Genomic DNA, 19,021 nt, shown 5'->3' on the forward strand with positions numbered 1-19,021 from the left:
CTCTGTGTCTCCGACTCCTTTTTGTCTTGATCAGTGTCAGTGTACACTCTGTCTTTGTCTCTTGCTCTCACACGTACACACTCTTTCATCTAACAAGTATTGGTCACACTAACCTCAAGCGGTACTTCACACCTTTCTCACTCCCTGCTGTTTGTCGCGGTGTGTGGACACATTGATTGGTGACCTGATTTTAGGAAGCTGATGTGGTCTAGATGCTTCTTTGTGAGCTGTTCATTGGAGCAGTGGAGCAGAACACAAAGCTGTTTATTATGATCACATAAATGGCCAAAACAGTATTGACTGTGGTGTTTGACTACCATTTCCATCTTGACTAATGCTGTCATTAAACTGCATAGGTGCACTTCATTAAGATGATAGTAATAAACTGAACAGATGATTTAAGTTACTAATTGTTAATCATAATATAAGCAGATCGTCCAATAGTCTTGTAGTTTAATTGTCACCAGACAAGGATAACTGTTTAGTGGAGTTAATTTGACTCGCTTGGTGTTTCATTTGGGTCTGTTTTGAACTGAACTGAATTGAACTTTTATTAGTTTAGTTGCATTGTTTTATTGGTTTAAAAACTGCCTAAAACAGAAAGGTTTTTACGTCAGTTTTTTTTTTACTTCTGTACCAAAATAATTAATATTACAAACAGGGATGCACCACAATAGAAACTGTGGCTGATATCTAATATTTTTGTGTACATACCTGCTGTTGCCAATTCCAATGTTGACATATAAACATTTAGAAAGGCAAGGCAGGGCAAGTTTATTTATATAGTACATTTTATATACAACGGCAATTTGTGTGTTTTACATAAATAATAGCAAAAGAACATTAATAGGAAAAATAAAGACAAAATTCTTGGGGACGATAAGACCTTTAAAACGTTAATCAATCTTTGGAGTAATCATTTAGCCTCTAAGAGAGTTGATTGTACTCGAGATGAACACTTTCCTTAACAATGTATAGACTGTTGGATTAACATTGAAAAAGTAAAAAAAGACAAAGTATACAAAGTGCAATAGCTTAAGGAAATAAAACAAATAATTAAAAGGCAGTACAAAGTACATAAAAGCAAACAAAAAAAACATTAAAAAAATAGAAATTGGGACTAGATCCACCTGGATAAGCATTACGGAATATAACATTTATTTCTCTAAGTTTACCAGTGCAGTAAAATGAATACAGTGCCAATATCTTAGCACAGTAGCTCAGTATGGCTTATACATTGGCTTCTTCCAAGATACAATAAATATGGCATCAAATATCAGGGTGAAATATCAGTCAAATCTAAACATCTGTCTGATCCCAATATATTTATTTTAAGTAATTATCTGCCCATACTGATAGGATTCTGATGTCATTGTGCATCCCTAATTGCAAATAGTGGCTGATACATGGGAAACTGTCCACTTAAACAGCAAACACAGTTATATAACTAATATACTGATGTTATGTTATAAAGACAAGTAGGCTGACACAAGGTCAGAATTGATTCCTTTATTATAGCCAGTTCTTTGGCCTGTAGATTTACCAGTGAAATTTACTACAAGCAACTCAAAGCTTTTTACAATAAGGTACAAACTAGAGACAGGAGTCTTGGTGAATGCATTTTATGAGTGGAGCTCATTAGCTTCCTATTAAAATCAATTCATATAAAAATGTTGTTGTGAAGCTGGTATCTTATTGCCCCTAAATTTGTTCAATTTCTGTGGCTGACACACTATCAATCTGGCAGTGCTATATGTGTCCTATTCTTAGTGAGCAAGACTTTGCATTCATAGTCAATAAGTATAAGTATCATGGACTGTGGGATTCTACTATGTTTACATGACCTTACTGTTAAAAAAAATCTAGTTTATTTGTTATTTGTGCCCATAATGAAGTGCACTTGTCTAAGATACAGTATTATTTATGGGGAAAGTGCAAATCAAACCCCACAGACATGGGTTTTTGTGACCTTAAAGTCCCAGGGACCACAGTGTAAAATATTGAAGATGTTTTTATGATACTAAAATTATATTCCATATTTATTAAACTCTTTCATTTTGATGATGTACGTTCATGTGCTGATGACTATTTCCTTTTAGCATTTTAACTATGTAGCTGTTTTTGTTGCTAACTAACCACAGATTAAGTGTTATTCTGTGTCATCACTTTGTTAGTTTTTCTCCATGCTTTTAATGTCTTTAACTCTTATTGCATCTCCACAGATACGTGAGAATGTTCCAAAATGTGGATCTGTCTAGTAATTTCTATTTCAGGTAAGTGCACTGTGACGTTTGCCATGGAGCATTCAGGATGTCATGTGTCATGCCGTATGTGTGTGTGTGCGTATGTGTGTGTAAGTTTTGGTACGTCTCGTTCGGAACACAGAGGATGAATGGGTCTTAAATTAGCAGCACCTGAGGTCTGAGTTATTCTGTCTGTGTAACAGGATAATGAGCATGGAGTTGATACATATCACTGTTATGACACAGCTGATCCTTGATGATCTTAGGTTACCTTTGTGTCCGGCCTCTGCTCATGTGTACGACTGCATTCATTTGTCCTTGTATCTGTTTTGTATGAGTGTGTGCCTTGAATGGAGCACATGTGATATATTTAAGTGTTGTGTGTTTGCTCACGTGTGTGTCCAGTTTTCTTTTTCTTTTAGAGCTGTGCCCAGTGATGTTTAACTGAGGCTACTGTGGTAACAGTCCCGTTGATGGTTAAAACTCATTTACAATTACAAATGACATTCTTTTATTAATTTATTTCATGTGAACACATCAAGACACTACTAGTCCCTTAAATGAAAATAATGGAACTTTTAAAGTCATGCCAGGTGACAGAAATGAGGTTGTTCTGTAAATGCAGCTGTTGAGCTGCACTGGTTGAACGGCAGATATCGTGCCTATACAAAAAGACACCTAAATAGTACAAGACATCCTCAGATCACAATATCAGGTTTTCAGATAGAAAAAAAACTGCTTCTAGTATCAGGAAAAGCATTGTCATGTCTCAACTCTCTTACAGTCAGGCTATGCTAAGTGGCTACAAACACCATGGCATTGGAAGATAAGGTTCATGTCATGTCATTCTACATTCTATTCTTTATTAGATTAATTACAGTTTTGTGGCCAAATTGAAGATCAGAGATACTACAACCATGGCTTTTTCTGAACTGTGCTATAATTAATTCAATTTATTTGACAAGGATTAGGTTTCAACTCACTCACTGTCGCTGTGTTTGCTTCATGTCTGCTTGATCAGTGATGTTTCAGCAGATCTTACAGAGATTTAAAAAAAAAAAAGCACTTTTTTCCCAGTAATTTTGAGACGGCCTCTAATTCTAAAGTGGATGCGGTAGCAAAGTGATAGATTAAGCATCAGCTAACACACTATCTCAAACAAAGTTGTTATTTTCCACACAGTTATCTAAGTAAGATGATTCTTTTACCAGCTTAGGCCTAATTTTCTTCAGTATAATTGTCTGTGTGTGAAGTTGTGCTAGTGTAACTGGTTAAAGTCTTGCATGGAGATCATACATGTCAAAATCCGATGTATAAGACAAATAAAATCATACTTTATTATCCACTTATGAAGGAAATTGCTTCTATGCCCAGCCTGGAAGCATCACAACAGAGCAACACTGACTGGGAGTTTAAGTGCCTTGCCTAAGGGCATATCCAGGAATTCTTAGTCGGTCCAGGATTTGAACCCACGACTTTCCAGTTGCTCTCCTCAGTTACCACTAGGTTACAGCTAAAATACCTGCCATGACCCTGATTTGAACAAGGATCGGTGCAGCCACAACGCAGCTCTCCACTGCTCACGTTATGCATCTTGCACTGTTTTAGTAGTTGTACTAAAACATCATTCTCTGAGATATCACATTAATATGACAACTAGCTCTAGATGAAAGACACAGGTATATATTCTATTTGTTGCAGGTTCAAGGCTGACCCAATACGTGTATGTGTGTGTGTTAGGACTATGATGTGTTGTTTATTAATTGTTTTTGTGGCTCCAACCTTCACAATGCTAAAATTACCAATCACAGATGTTCTTTGAGTGTTTGGATGAATCAAGGCATTCATGAATTGCTATATTGACTGTTTTCTCTAGTGCTCCCCCAAACCCAGCGGTCGCACGCTGCAAAATATATATAAGAGAAAAACTGTAGTTGTCCATATTGTGCAGCCTAAATCAGAACCCTAAATTACTTCCTTTATTCTCTGCCTAAATGCACACTGTCCATTGCTAGAATGATAGTTATTTGATTCCTCTTTTGGTTTTTAAGCATCACAGTATTTATGTAAAAACTAAAATATTGCAATACGACTTTTTACTCCCATATTATTCAGCTGCAGTGCATGTGTGACTGTGTCCTTGCTTTCTCTGCTCTCGACCTCAGAGGATCCTGGCTGGCCAGTGTGTGATGATGAAATATTCAGCAGATCATATGATAAGATCTGAAGATCAGACTGAAATTGAAATGCAAATGTCAGATAGGGCTGTGCAGGAGTTGCCCTTGCCTTTGTGTGTGTTAGCATGTGTTAGTGTGCATCAGTGAGATTGGGTTAATGTCAGGCACGTCTGGTTTGTAGCATCGCTTGTTAAATGTGCATTGTCTAATCTCATTGGCATAAAGACACTCGGTGTTTACTGCTTCCCCCTTCCTTGATTCCCCTCCAAAGATTGGTTTCTGGGAACTATAAAATATAAATACTTAATTCACTTCTTTATACACTCTTCAATAATGAAGAGTGAAGGGGCAAAATAACTTCATGATGCTTGAAAATATTTACATGTTACATAACATTTTATGAGATAAGAGTAGTGGTACATTAAAAAAAAATTCTAAAGTTATATGTACAAGGATTAGTTAAATTCACTGTTCACTGTTCAAAAATAAACTCTTTAAAAGGAACAATCAATCAAACCATTGATATAAATAAATAAGATAATGGCATGAGGGACTGACATCTTGTTTGCTACTTATTACAAAGCAGTTTATGCAAGTTTTAACTGCGTTTTCTTTAAAAACTCTTTAAATGTGTTTGCAGTCATCACATTTATCCACTCGGGAAAGGATTCCAAAGCACAACTGATGTTACAAAATGTTCTTCTGCATGTTGCGTGCAATAGCACATTTCTGCCACTCATATGCTGATAGTAATCGTTTTGCTCAAATACGTGCTGTAACGACATGCTTCTTCATGCAACGACTTTTAAGCTGAAATTTTCTTAATTAGACGATCGATAGAACAGTTGGCTAATGACATTGGATGATGCTAAAGTCCTGTAGAATCTGTATCAGCAAAAATCCTGCCACTAATCCTGCCATAAAACACTGATATTAAATAGATTGGCTTATAGAACACCATTATGGTGGAAATAACAAAAACATCACAAATCCATCCACGTGTGAGGTAACCAAAGGGTCTGCTTCAGATGGCTTGTAAGAAGTTTCTTACAAGCCAGCACTCCAAAAGTGGACGCTCAGTTGCGCAGTAAGCTAATAATCACCTAATATATTTATAAGGTAGTGAGGGTGCTCTTAAACTTATAATGACAGCAAGATGTCACTAAGCTCGGTATTTTGTGAATGTGTCATTCTCAAAGATACAGCAGAATAGGTCTGTGTAGTTTTCTTTAGACATTTCGTCTACCCCAGGCCAAGAATCTATCATATAATGGAAAACCATATTTTTATTAGATTTTTTGGAATAAAAGTGTGTGATGTAGTATGTATACACTGTTAAAGTTTCAAAACATACCATTCACTCCCCAGCCCATACAGTCCATATAGGGAGACTAAGCTGCAAACACAGCCCGTTTTGAATTGTTTTTGTGATGTCATGACAAACCAAATCATTTACATCTATCCACCTATTTAGCCTACATCAGTTCAGCCGTACCCATTCACGTTAAAGTTATAAGTAGTGTCTCTGCCCAGACTGCTTTTTGAGCAAAGCAGGATACAGGATGGACTATCAGAACAAAGCTCACTTACATATCAGTCTTAGAAGCAAAATAACAAAAGCAGCCTGTTTAATTCTGAGGGATAAGGTTTGGAAATGGACATAAAAAAATGAATTGTGATACATAAAACCATGCAAGTGTTATAAGGGGGCTTTAATAATAAAAAAAAATGTAGGATATGGGCTCTCTAATTTATGCTGAGTGCAGGTGGATGTTGGAGATACAACATTGGCTTGCTCATTTTCTGTACACTGTAATGTACGGTTTAAAAAATGTATTTAAAATCAGAATATATTTGAATAGTTGACAGACCAGGGGAAAATTTCTGATTCAGTCTGACACTCCTACTTCTGAGCATCCCTATACAGAGCAGCATTTAGAAGGTTAATGCACATCCATACACTCACACGTTTTATTTCAAATGTCAGTGGTCTGTAAATTGGTTTTCACCTGACTACAAATTAGTCAGAGGTGTCTGCGGACAAATATTGTGCCTTGTGGTTTGTGACCCTTAAAACAGGTCTTTTTTTTCTGCATTTGCTCCTCAGGCGACCAGCTGTCAACTAGCAGTTCTGCTAGTTCAAATTTTTTATGTTGTATTTCCTTTCTAAAGTTGTTTCCTTGTTAATTTTCAGATGACTGTTCTCTTTTGACCATGTATCCTTTTGACCTGTAGTTACAGCTATGACCTGAGCCACTCTCTGCAGTATAACCTGACGTTGCTGCGAATCCCCTGTGAACCGGCAGAGGTAGAGGAGCTCTACTCCAGCTGCAGTAAACAGGACAGCTTCGACATTTTTGAGGACGAGGGCCTCCCTACACAAGGTCTGTACCTGTCTGTCTGCCCATGAGTGCGTAGTTACGTGTCTCTCTGCATTTCTCTTTAAGTTTGTGTCTGTGTGTTTGTGCATCCATCCCTGTGTGGCTTTCTGTGTTTTACAAGTTACAATTCCAAATACAATTTTACAATTTACAATTGCAAAAAAGTTGTGACTTTATGTGAAATGCAAATTAAAAAAAAGAAAGCAGTGATTTGTAAATCTGTGTTTAAGTGAAAACAGTACAAATACAGATAATGATTGATTTACCTTATCAACTTCATTGTTTTTTTTTTTTCAAATATATGCTCATTCTGAATTGATGCCTGTACCATGTTCCAAAAAAGTTGGAACAGGGTCGATTTAATACTAGGAATATTGTCAAAAGTTCAGCAAACATCTTAAGCAGGTGATACAATCATCCTTGGGTATAAAAGGAAATATTGAAGGGAAGGCCTTTATGAGCAAGGACGAGTCGAGGCTTGCCACTTTTCAAAAAGTAATACAACAGTTTGAGAACAACATTCCTCATCAAGCGAAGGTCTTTCACCCTCCTCAGTGCGTAATATAATTATATCAAAATATGCAGGGAATCTTGAGAAATATCTGTGTGTAAAGAGCAAAGCCAAAAACCACAACTGAATGTCTGTGACATTTGGTCATGGTTGGTCTTTTGTTTGTACGTCCGTCTGCCTTTCTGTCTTGAATTCAGTATATTCTATGACTTTAAACTATGGCTAAATTCTAGTACGGCTTTACACGAAACATAGTAAACAAAACTTTTTTCCTTGCCAGTTTATATGTACCTTACTTATCAATCTACCTACTATCTGAGAAATTGTGAAATGTGCTGTCTCTGCCATATTGACAATTTTATGGTAGGCACGGCTGTAGAATTTGCTGCTCAATACTGCTTCTCCCCACTTCAGTAACTCTGTCAATAACTACCCACTCTTTCAGCATTCATACTTTTTTGCCATTTCACATACAGACATCTTTGTTGGACATCACAGTGTAAACCAACTATGTAATGTCACACAGCAAACATTAAATTTCTTTTATAGTGACCAATTAGGCAGACTCTCGTCAATAATAACATCCGATAACAGTTGATACCATGTAACGTAAGCCTAGTTAGTGTTTGCTGCTGCAATAATGAACAAACGACTCAAGCTGGCAGTAAAGGACGGTCTCCTCTCACAGAGAAGTGTTTCTGATCCTGTGGAGGTCGAACACAAGTCACTGGTCACTTTAAACATTCTGTCTTGGCATATTCCCACCTGAAATACACACTGCATGCCCAGACACAATCACAACCTCTTCCCCGATACAAGTGAAGAGATACGGACTAGCAAAAGGAAGAAGACAGAAACTTAACATGCTGCCAAAGTCCATATATGCCGACTTTACTCCATTTGACAGAATAGAGTTGCGAGGTATAAATGTTAATACACAGATTTTTTTTTTAAGTGTCTTTGTAAATTAGGCTGTAGAGAGACCATATTGTCCTGTGTACATCACCGGCTAGTTTTAGTAGTTAGCAGAGCTGCTGTAGCTCAGTTTCTCAGTGTGTTTGCTCACTACTCTGTACACAGCATGTTATTTTTTAAAAAACTTGATTTAAAATCAGCTACATTTCAATGATTTAGTTGTTAAATTGTTACACCAACAGCTACTTAATTCTTAAGCAGGTAATTCATTATGGTATCAGGCAGGTACTAAAAACATGTACTTGGCCTGGAAAAAAAAGTGGTGTTGATGCATCCCTAATCTAAAGTAAAGGTTATGTTACTTGAATGTCTGTCACAAGCTACAGATAACTATTCAATCTAGAGAGCTGCAGTAAAATGTAAATATTCACCACTATTAGCTTGGTTTTATCAAGACCTTGAAAATTAGTTCCATTAGCTCTAGTGTAAATTAGCTTTATCTTAGTGGTGGCAAACAAAGAAGCTACTTACAGGTAAATTACACAGTTTCTTGCTTAAACATTGCTCTGTAATAACAAGTTTAGCTGGAACATACTCATGATTTTGTGACTACTCACAGCACAAACAAGCTTAAAAAGTATGAGGCCCTTATGTTGTCACGATGGTCACACCCCTTACACTGAGAGCAGACTTCAGACAACAAAATTCATCCCTAGTTTCTTCACAGAGAAGTAAATGACAGGGTAAAACACATCACACAGAGACTAAATTTAGCTGTTTTTTGTTTTATGCTTTTCACAGTTGTCTTTCAAAAGCCCTGTTCGGACGTGATTAGTTTTCCATGGGGAGGTGAGGTAATGCCAGTTTACCACAGGATCTTTTTGTTCGATATGGACAGGATAGGAAGTCTCAGTATAAATCATAGAGATAGAAGTGGCTATTCGATTTACGCACCACCTTTACTCTTGTTTTTACTTTAAAACATTTACTTTAGCTGTTATTTCATTTACCCTAACCATTTACCTTGCTGTCTTTAGTGAACGCAGCACATCATTGGCTTCGCTAACAGCTTCAGTATTCACAGCCCAATATTCAACATCACTGCATTTTACATTCATAAACAATAACATGAAAAATATGTCAACAAAATATGAAAATAAAGCATATTAAATCATTTCATCAGCAAGTTCACCAGCAGGGAGAGATACGAGGATTTAAACTGTGAAAGACGTGAGATAAATAACTCCTAATAATAAAAGACCTTGTAGTCAAGGTGTAGTCCTTGTATTTCCCCCTGCTTTGACCTTTGCCCGTGTTAATGAAATGGGTTTAAAATCAGACATTTTTAGATTTTGTCCATCATATTTCTCATTTTGTTGTTAAGAATGACAAATGGAAAACTTGGATGGAGAATTCATTATTTAAATGCATGTTTAAATACATAGAACAATCCAAGTTTGTTTTAAGGCACTAGGAAGAAAAAAGACAAAACGTTTTTTATTTAAATGATTTTTGATTTAAAAGTGGATATGGGTTGAATGGAAGATACACAAATGACATTGATTGATACATTAAAGACCTTTTGATTGATAATTAAATAGATGTAATACTGACTTTTTGTATGAACGTAACAATGCTGATTTTGAAAATCTGCCAGCAGATAGTTAGTTTAGCTTTTACTGTCAAGTTTGCTTGCTACTTCGCTTTAACTCACTAGATTAGTTTTCGCATGCTAGGTTACAACTGTATGACTTTTTAAACAGGAACAAAAGGAACATGAGACATCAACTTTGTGATTGGTGAGAGCAAGTCTTGTGCAAGCTTTTTACCAAATATATAAGACCACCAAATTTACATTACAAACAATTTGACAGAGTCTCATGTGGACATTGGAAAGGTCCCATATTAAACTCATTTACTGACACAGACACAGAGGTCACCAGCAGGGGGAGATACAAGGGTTTGAACAGTGAAAGACATGAGAAAAAAGTCAGACCTGATAATAAATGTCATTGTGTGCCCATAAGACCAACATTAACACTAATTAAAAATCAATCAGATTTAGGTTCCCTGGGGCTTTAAAATGACTTTCCATCTTTTTATTTATAACAAAAATATGTTCAGAGGACTTTTTATCTGCACCTATGAAATAAATGTTTCTGTATGTTTGTGTTTCAGTGGTCCATGGCTTGAAGAACGAACCCTATGCTAAATATGTATGGAACAGTCGTCTGCTAGAGAAGATTAGGGATACAGTGCATCCAGACTGGCTCATGTACATCATCCACGGGTTCTGCGGACAGTCTAGTATCCTTGTATATGTGTGCATGTGTGTGTGTATGTGTGCACACTTGTCTGTATTGTAGACATGTGCCAGTATTCAGTAATACTTTTAAATACCGTCATTGCAGTTTAGTCAAACGAGTCGCAGTTTCGCCAATATTTTTTAAATAGGCAGATCTGCTATGCTTTCTCAAGCTCCCAATACCCTGTCACGCTCTAATCACATGAAACCTTGCTCTGATTAGAGATTATAACCGATCACAATGAGCGCAGCCACATAAGAGCTTTAAATACTTGTCTGAACCTGACAGAACCTGAGTACGTTGGAAAAAACATTGGAAATGCTGTTCACAAGGATTATTTGACTAGTAAATGTAAACCTTTTTTTGGACAGCTGATTTATTTTATTTTTATTGTAGCATTTTACATTGTCTCATTTTATATGTGATTTATATGCGCTCTTTTGATGACTTATTGTCACAAGTACTATCTTTTCGATTTTATTTTCTTGTACACTTTGGGCCGCTTCGGGTCAGTTTTGGACAGCATTTTGTTAGACTCTGACTTTTGTTAGTAATTTTTGGACTCCAATCATGGTGATGTGTTATAGACAAAATTTTGTTTGGCCTGGGCTTGGGTTTGGACTCTAAATGTGATGGTGTGGTTTAGGCAGAAAATTCTTGGCCTAAGTTCAAGTTTGCCCCAAAGGCCTGATTAAAGATTTAAGCCACAGCACAGCAGAAGGAGGAGCAGACAAAGAACTTTTTCTCCCTCAAAAAGGTGAAAACTCACATCTCACCCAGTTCAAAGAAGGAAAAACATGCGTAATCACATACAACAGGTATGTTTGCAGTCACAAACTGCATGTGTATGAAGTAAAAGGCATGAAAGAATGCTGAACTTAACCAGGTTTTTACAGCTGACCGCTAATATGCTAAAAGACGAATGTCATAATACTCAGATTATATAATATTTTATTTATCAAAAATCCATGTGTAATGTTGACCCCAGTATGGAAAACAACCGACCACTGTTAGCAGGCTAACACATAATAGAAAAATTCATAAATGCACTAGCATAAATTAGCATTTTTTTGCAGCCGTATTTTATATTATTAAAAAAGGCTACAAATAAGGTAAAGATTTTCATATTAAGCATTGTCATAGACTAATATGTATGACATATTCATAATGATTATATGATAAATATTATTTCTTATGGTGGTAGAATACAGATACTACTAGTTCCATGCTTTATTTTACATTGAAGCAGTTTCTCAGTGCTCTATGGCAGGGTTCTCAAGTTCAGTCCTAACTGCAAATATTTTTTTATAACATCAATTTCGGAATAATATTATAAACTGTGATAAAAGGTCAGGCAGTTATCATGATAATAGTGATTATCAGCGTTTGCAAATTTTAAAGTGTGCAGTTGATTTTAGAGCAGCACATTTTTTTCAACTTTTTTATGCCTGTTATCTACCAACTCGAGCACAGTTTCAAGTCTTTTCTCATAATTATGCCCTCTCTTGCTACTTTCCACCTCCTCATTTGTTTCATTCTGGGTTGTTTATGAACTGTGCCACTGCATTACATCTTTTTCTCTACCAGTCCTTCATTTGTTTTTGTGCACGACAATCTTCTCATTCTGCCTGACCCTCCTCCCTCTTCCTATTTCTCTCTTCATCTCTGATGGTCCTGAGGGAGGTGTGTTTAGCTCTCACAGACACGTGAATTACACAGTGAGCCTTCAAGCCTCAAAAAGCTACAGTCTTCTCTTTTTCTGTGTGTGTGTGTGTATATAGTATGTGTATAGGTATGTATTTTGTGTGCTATTCATGTATACCAAATATACTATACATATATGTGCTGTATATGCTACCAGTCAAAAGTTTAGACAAACCTACTCATAGAAGGGTTTTCATTATTTTGAGAAACTTTCCAGCTCTGATTTCTTTACAATGGACAGAATAAGTTTTCTTTGGGGACTTTACCTAATATAAACCTCTCCGCTCCTAATGTATTTTTACAAAACACATTTTAAATCTTTTCTCAAAGCCAAAGAATGCCTCTGGCGTCAGGCACTGTTTGCACAAGTACTCAAAATGTATTCAAATGTGAAGATTGTATTGAATGAGAAGAATTTCTCAACAAAGTGTACTGGACATTGTCCAGTATCCACATTTCCTTCTGACAAAAGTAGTAATTCTCAATATTCCTTTCACTATATCAAGATCATTGATCATGTGGATCTTGAAAAGAGACAGAAACTATGTACAAAGATCCTTCTCAGCAAGAGGATTAAAGTTCTCAAATGGCATTGATAAAGATTGGATTTCAGATGTAATACTAAAGAGCTAGGATGTGCAACTACATCTTGTTGACTTAAGAACAAAGTGGAATCTGCACATGCTTTAGTACATCTAAAGCCCCGTTTCCAAAAAAGTTGGGATGCTGTGCAAAATGTGACTAAAAGCTGAATGCAATGATATGCAAATAATTTAAACCCTATATTTAATTGAAAATGGTACAGACAACATATCAAATGTTGAAACTGAAAAATGTTATTGTTTTTTAAAAAATATATGCCCATTTTGAATTCTGTTTTTATGTACATTTTGCACAGCTTCCCAACTTTTGTGGAAACGGTGTTGAAAGAGAGCCTTGCAAAACATGCAAATATGTCAAGTAGACAAGGGAGGGAAGCCACTCCAATGGAAACTTATATGAAACTGCAGATTTTTGTGGCTGATGGTAGAGCTAAATAGTATCGGTCAGCATTAACACTGCTGATAGCAGGCTTTATGGCATTTTGGCCTAAAACTAGTGTTAAATATGTTATTAATTGTACTATGCAGTATTCTGTAGTGCACAGTTTTGTTCATCAGTGTTCTTGCTACAATAATCAGTATGCGTAATGCATATCATATGATGATTGGGAATCCCTGTGGTGTCAACTAATTATGAAAGCCAGCCTAGCCACTGATCTGAAAGCTAATCAGTATAACCAGGCTAGCACTGGTTTAACTTTTACTTCAGTTGTCAAAGAAAATCATAAAGAAAACAGTTATTCTGTCTTTATTCACCTGAAGAGTCATTTTGCAGTAAGGAATTTGGCTTCCTAGCAATAAAAAAAACCATTAAAAATACCCGTCCTCAAAAATCCACGCTGGAGCAGTTGTAGTTTTTCAGTTCTTCCCACCTTCTGGATACATACTCAAAAAGGCCTAGTCTTAAACAGGAAAAGATCATTTTAGAGACTTCTGTGGCACTGCTGTAGGATGCAACAGATGTAGAGATTTTTAATTTTGGCCGCCATTTAACTGTAAAGGGTCGACCTGGTCTAAAACTAGCATTTAGTATGTTGTTTGTTATGTTGTAGTCTGTTGTGCAACCTTGTACCTTCAGCCTAATTCCTTTGACAGAATTCATGATTTTGTTCCTTAAATTCTAGGTATTTCATGGTAGAAACTCCAGAGTACTAGGTTAGTATTTTGGGTGATATGATGCAAAGTTCCATGACAATCTGACCAAATTACACTGAAATGCCCAACAAAATTCCTTTGTTCTTGGTAATAACTGGGCAAGTATGTGGTGCAAACTTTAAAGTGCTGTGTAGTTATTTCAGGTAAAAAGTACTTGTTAGTTACATGATATACAAAGATTGTATGTGAATAAAGTACAAAGCTGTGTACTTAAGCTGTGTTCTGGCTGGATTAGTTTTGCCTGGGGAGGTAATGTGTTTGAGTGAATACCATGAAAGATCCAACTTACTGCTCCAAATAATAATTACATATTTGACTATGTCTCTTACCAGTTTAGCTAGAAACTCTTAGCCAGCATTTGTAGCCTTTGACATTTGTAGTTTTTCAAAGGAAAAAGAATGAATAGGTGTGTGTGTGTGTGTGTGTGTATGTGTGTATATATATATATTTTGTTTTGGTACCGTCAATTTACCCAAAATAATAACACAGCACTTTGAAGATTATACCACACTTGCTCAGTTAATATAAATAACTTGTTTGGCATTTCATTGTATTTTAGTTAAACTTTCTTGGAATTTGCCATCATTACCCAAAATAATGACCTAGTACTTTGGAGTTTGTATCTCATATGTATTATTCTTTTTCCTTTGTTAATCAGAATTCAAAACATCATTGGTGGGGCGAGTTTAAACTGTCAACCCACAGACCCATCTCTTTAGTGTTGTGTAGTGGTAATTATGTTGTCTTTTTTCAGCAAGCAATATCTACAAAACTGTGTAAGCTAATCGGCCGTAAAAAGTGGCAAACAGCATAGTGGTACAGTGACAACAGTGGCAGAATAACGTATGTATGTTGTCTTGCAGTAATTAGATACACTGTTCAGTGTAAGTGTTCATTTAGGCAAAATAAGCAGAATCAAGTGTTATTTCTGATCTGCTGCTTCCTCTTTAATTGGGTTCTTAAAGGGAGCAGTGATGTGAAAGGCTTTCTGTATTTCTGTGGCCCTCATTTACAAATATTTACCTCTCTCTCTCTCTCTCTCTCTCTCTCTCTCTCTCTCTCTCTCTCTCTCTCTCTCTCTCTCACACTCTCTCTCTCTCATATTTTCATGTGCTTGCCACCAGGCTTATAAGCAGTGAGAGCTAAAATGAGCATAATGCATTCATTTGCCTTTTGTGCTTTGTGCACTCTCTGTGAGAGGCAAACTTAGACTTCTAATCTGCAAAGATTTAAAGCCCCGATCTAAGCACACTTTCTGCATGGTTTTCACAGTTTACTCACGTGTACCTGCTGTTTAGAGCACGGCAATGTTTGAGATAATACCTCTATGAGAGTGGATGTGTATTTACCTGTGCTTGTAATCTGTGCATGTGTGAGAGAGATGAAGAGGTAAAAAAACGTCTTACTTTAATAGAGGGTCCAAGATACGGAAGCCATAAAAATCCATGAATTCACATATTTTATTTACTCCATTTCCCCAGGTTAATGGTTACGTATTTTCTTGTTATTGTCATGACAAAACATCTGTTGTTTTCCCAAAGAAACAGAACAATTTTCCTGTGATCTTGAGGAAATATAAAATTTTCTTAATCTTTAATTTTTTTGTTAATGACTATATTCTTGATATAATTAAAAGAGTTTTTCCTGAGATGTGAAGCCATCACGCTTAATTATATGGACGCCCTGACCACAGTTTACCCACATGACTCAAGTTTTTTTCCCTTTGTGACAGCTGTGAATGTAAATCTCGCAAAGTGCTCTACTCCTTACTGCCCCATCACCACTAGCACTATTGACCATCATAGCCTGTTGACATATCAGTGGCCCTACCATAATGGACTCTAAGCCAGAGCAGCCAGGGACTGACAGATACAGGAATTTTCTCCAAATAGCAAGTCACAAATAAAATAAGGAAAAAGAATAAAGAACAAGAAAATAAAACAAATCCCACAACTCACCCTCTTGAAGGCAAATGATGCGTTCAGTGTTTAACAAAATGTTTAATAAAAGCTGCAGCCCCATTTTCTGACAGTAGTGATCACAGTTAAAATCTGTATTTGTTTTCTTAAGATCACAAGTTATTCAGGTATCAACATTTGTCAAGTCATGATAATGACATAGATAGAATCTTGACATCTCAAGAAAACAAATAACTTCTTATCACAGGGAAAATGAAGTAAAAAAAAATATGTGAATTCTTTTTTTCTGTATTCCTTACAAAGATGTTAGTGCTCCACACACAATCATGCATGTGTGACTATGAGCAAACATATGAGCTTAGTTGATTAGCACTGTTTTTAATGAATGTATTTGTATTCATGGCTTTAGCACCTTGGAGTGGAGCCTGTCTAGGCAGGCTTAAGGTGGGCAGTGCGTCTCCAGGGATTTTGATGTGTTTCTGTGTTTTGTTTTTGTGATGTATGCACATACACTCGCAACCGGTGAAGAGGCTGGATACTGATTCCTGGAATTCAGCCCATCCTCCTGTAAAAATTCCAGATTAAGAGAGAAAGGCAAGAATGGGAGAACTAGGTCAAGCGAGAGAGATGTACAGATTGCACTTCTGAGCAAAGCTAACTTCTGCTGAATAGTTGTTTACAGAGCATCACCCTTCCATTGGGTTAAGGCTTCTCTGCTGTGTACTCAGGACAAGTGTATTAGTAATAGCTATACTTATCACCTACTTCTGAATAGAAAACATTTCCAGAATTTTCCTCTTTAAAGGGATGGGTAGGTAGCATTTAACCTCTTAATATACAAAGTGCTGTACATAGCCCACACTTCAGTTTCCCTGCTCTCGTATATATATATATATATATATATATATATATATATATATATATATATATATATATATATATATATATATATATTATATCTATGAAACTCGTGGTAGAAGAGGTGGGCAGTAACTGGTTACATTTAATGAATTATATGTACTTAAGTAACATTTTGATGGATTCGCTCTTTTCTGAGTATCAAATGCTATTACTTTTGCTTCTTCTTAAGGAAATCTATGAGAGAAGGAATCTTCAGTTGCATTTTAGTCTTTAACATTTAGTTACTAGTTCCTTTTGTTGTTAGTTGGTGATCCCATAAGTCAGACCTTAATAAAACAGCTATTACCAAAACACTAAATAAGCTATGTTGGAGATGTTGAAACAGCTCACTAACAATAAACTAGTTGATAAAAAGCTAAACACGCACACATACCGACAGGGGCGCTTGTCGGGTCATAACGCCACTGTATATGTTTTTCACAAACACCTAACGAACATCTGCTGCCCGCTGAGGACTCGCTCTCTGAGATTCTGACAGCTTTTGAGGGAGAAAATGAACTGTTTCGCTGAAAGCAGCTGTCACAGCATCTTTAAAGCATGAACTGCATGTTAATGTTGGTCAGCAGCTGTGAAATGCTGACACAGATGTTCTTTTTCTCCATATGACAAAGATTATTCCTTTGTTAATTGCACAACCTGATTTTTCCTTTGCTCATCATTAGCTGACAAACCACTGAAACTGAAGTTTGTTTTTGCTTCAGACTCGAACCCTTGAGTAAGCTGTACACGCTCTACCCATTGTTGTTATTGTCAATGCTTTAGTGGAAGCAGCATTACTTACCCTACAACGAGTACTTACAGCAGAAAAAATGCAGAAATATGAAAAGGGCCTATTAACCACCTTGTCACAGCAGAGATGAAAGCAGCTGATTTGTGTAGCTTCTTTCTTCGACTTCTCTCTCATTTGTTTATATATTGCATTAGTCATCCATGCAACTGGCGGGATATTTTTGTCTGACAAATACAGCAAGAGACTGACTTAGTAAACGTGCACGCAGTATCCTTCGCACAGAATCCACAAAATCCAATCACATCAAACTTCTTTGTGTCAAAAATTTGAGAAAAATTAGCTTTTCCATGATATGGGCCATTTAAAATGCCAAATGAATGGCTCCCAAGTGGCACATTGACACTCATAGCAATAAGGTGCTGAGTAATTTGCTACATTTCCATATTTTAGGGATTGGATTGATGAAGTTATGCTCTTCCTTCTGTGGTGTTTTGTGCTGATGCACTCAGGTGTCCACACAGTCAGGCAGTAGGTCATGTAGACACATGTAGCACTGTACTGTCAGGCATTATGACTAAAGCATTGCAAATGTTGGGTGCAGGAGAGACATAGTTATATTACAAATATAAGCACCAAATTTATGTTGCAAGTAAACACACACAAAGGTCTGATTTGTCTATTTTGTGAACCAAATGTTCTACTTTTTCTGGAAAGCATTTACAGGCTGTGTTGTTTGATTGTCTCAGCTTTTGTTGGTGCCATCTCTCTTCAAACTTTCATATTAGCTACCAAATTGGCTCTTTCTAAGTTTTAGTTAGATGCCATTGCAAGCAGTAGTTGCTTAGTGACAGGTGCTCTGAGGCTCTTGTGCAGAGCTGCGTGAGTCAGCTCAGCAAGCAGCTGCCTGAAATTCAGCCCTCAAGTGTTTTTTGCCTTGTGTAGACTGGACCGGTGAAGCTTCCATAAAGTAACAACAGCTGTTCAAGTAGTGTGGGGTCTGGTCAAGTAAACAGGTCAAGTTATACTCATTTTCTAATATTTTCTGACTTTTTGAGCTTATTTGACATGACCCTTCAAATTCACAGAAGTTTATTTTACAATTGCCCATCCCTGATGTTTTTATGGAGGGAATTTGTACATTCTCATACTATCTTGGAGTTTGCAGAGAGCAGAATGGGTAAACTTTAAATCAGTGCAGAATTAAACCAATTATGAATAAAATAATAAATAAATGAATTAAAGTTTATTTTTATTGTGTTCATGCAACAGAACAGGTGGAGAAATTAAATTATATAGCATAGACCACAATCCATGAAGATGTGCATGTCCTTAACTCCGAATCCCAGAGTTGCTTATCTACGGACGGCCAGTTTATGTCACCCTTATTGCTCGGCGCTCTAGCCGCTTCGCTGGAACACGCTTTCTCAAGAGAGGAGCCAACTGTGAGGTGCGTTATA

At 36.5% G+C, this 19,021-nt stretch overlaps 1 protein-coding gene across 3 annotated transcripts in view; it reads left to right on the top strand.

The window, feature by feature from the left end:
- Nucleotides 1-19,021, top strand: part of fig4a (FIG4 phosphoinositide 5-phosphatase a) — a 103,271-nt gene that overhangs the window by 12,700 nt on the left and 71,550 nt on the right. For all 3 annotated transcript variants that reach the window (XM_036582293.1, XM_036582294.1, XM_036582295.1), the window contains 4 exons: nt 2,223-2,273; nt 6,656-6,804; nt 10,406-10,534; nt 18,911-19,011. In XM_036582293.1, the coding sequence (XP_036438186.1) occupies nt 2,223-2,273; nt 6,656-6,804; nt 10,406-10,534; nt 18,911-19,011 (430 nt within the window). The remainder of the gene's footprint in view (nt 1-2,222; nt 2,274-6,655; nt 6,805-10,405; nt 10,535-18,910; nt 19,012-19,021) is intronic.

The sequence above is a fragment of the Colossoma macropomum genome, unplaced genomic scaffold (assembly GCF_904425465.1).
Source record: "Colossoma macropomum unplaced genomic scaffold, Colossoma_macropomum, whole genome shotgun sequence".
Classification (NCBI taxonomy): domain Eukaryota; kingdom Metazoa; phylum Chordata; class Actinopteri; order Characiformes; family Serrasalmidae; genus Colossoma; species Colossoma macropomum.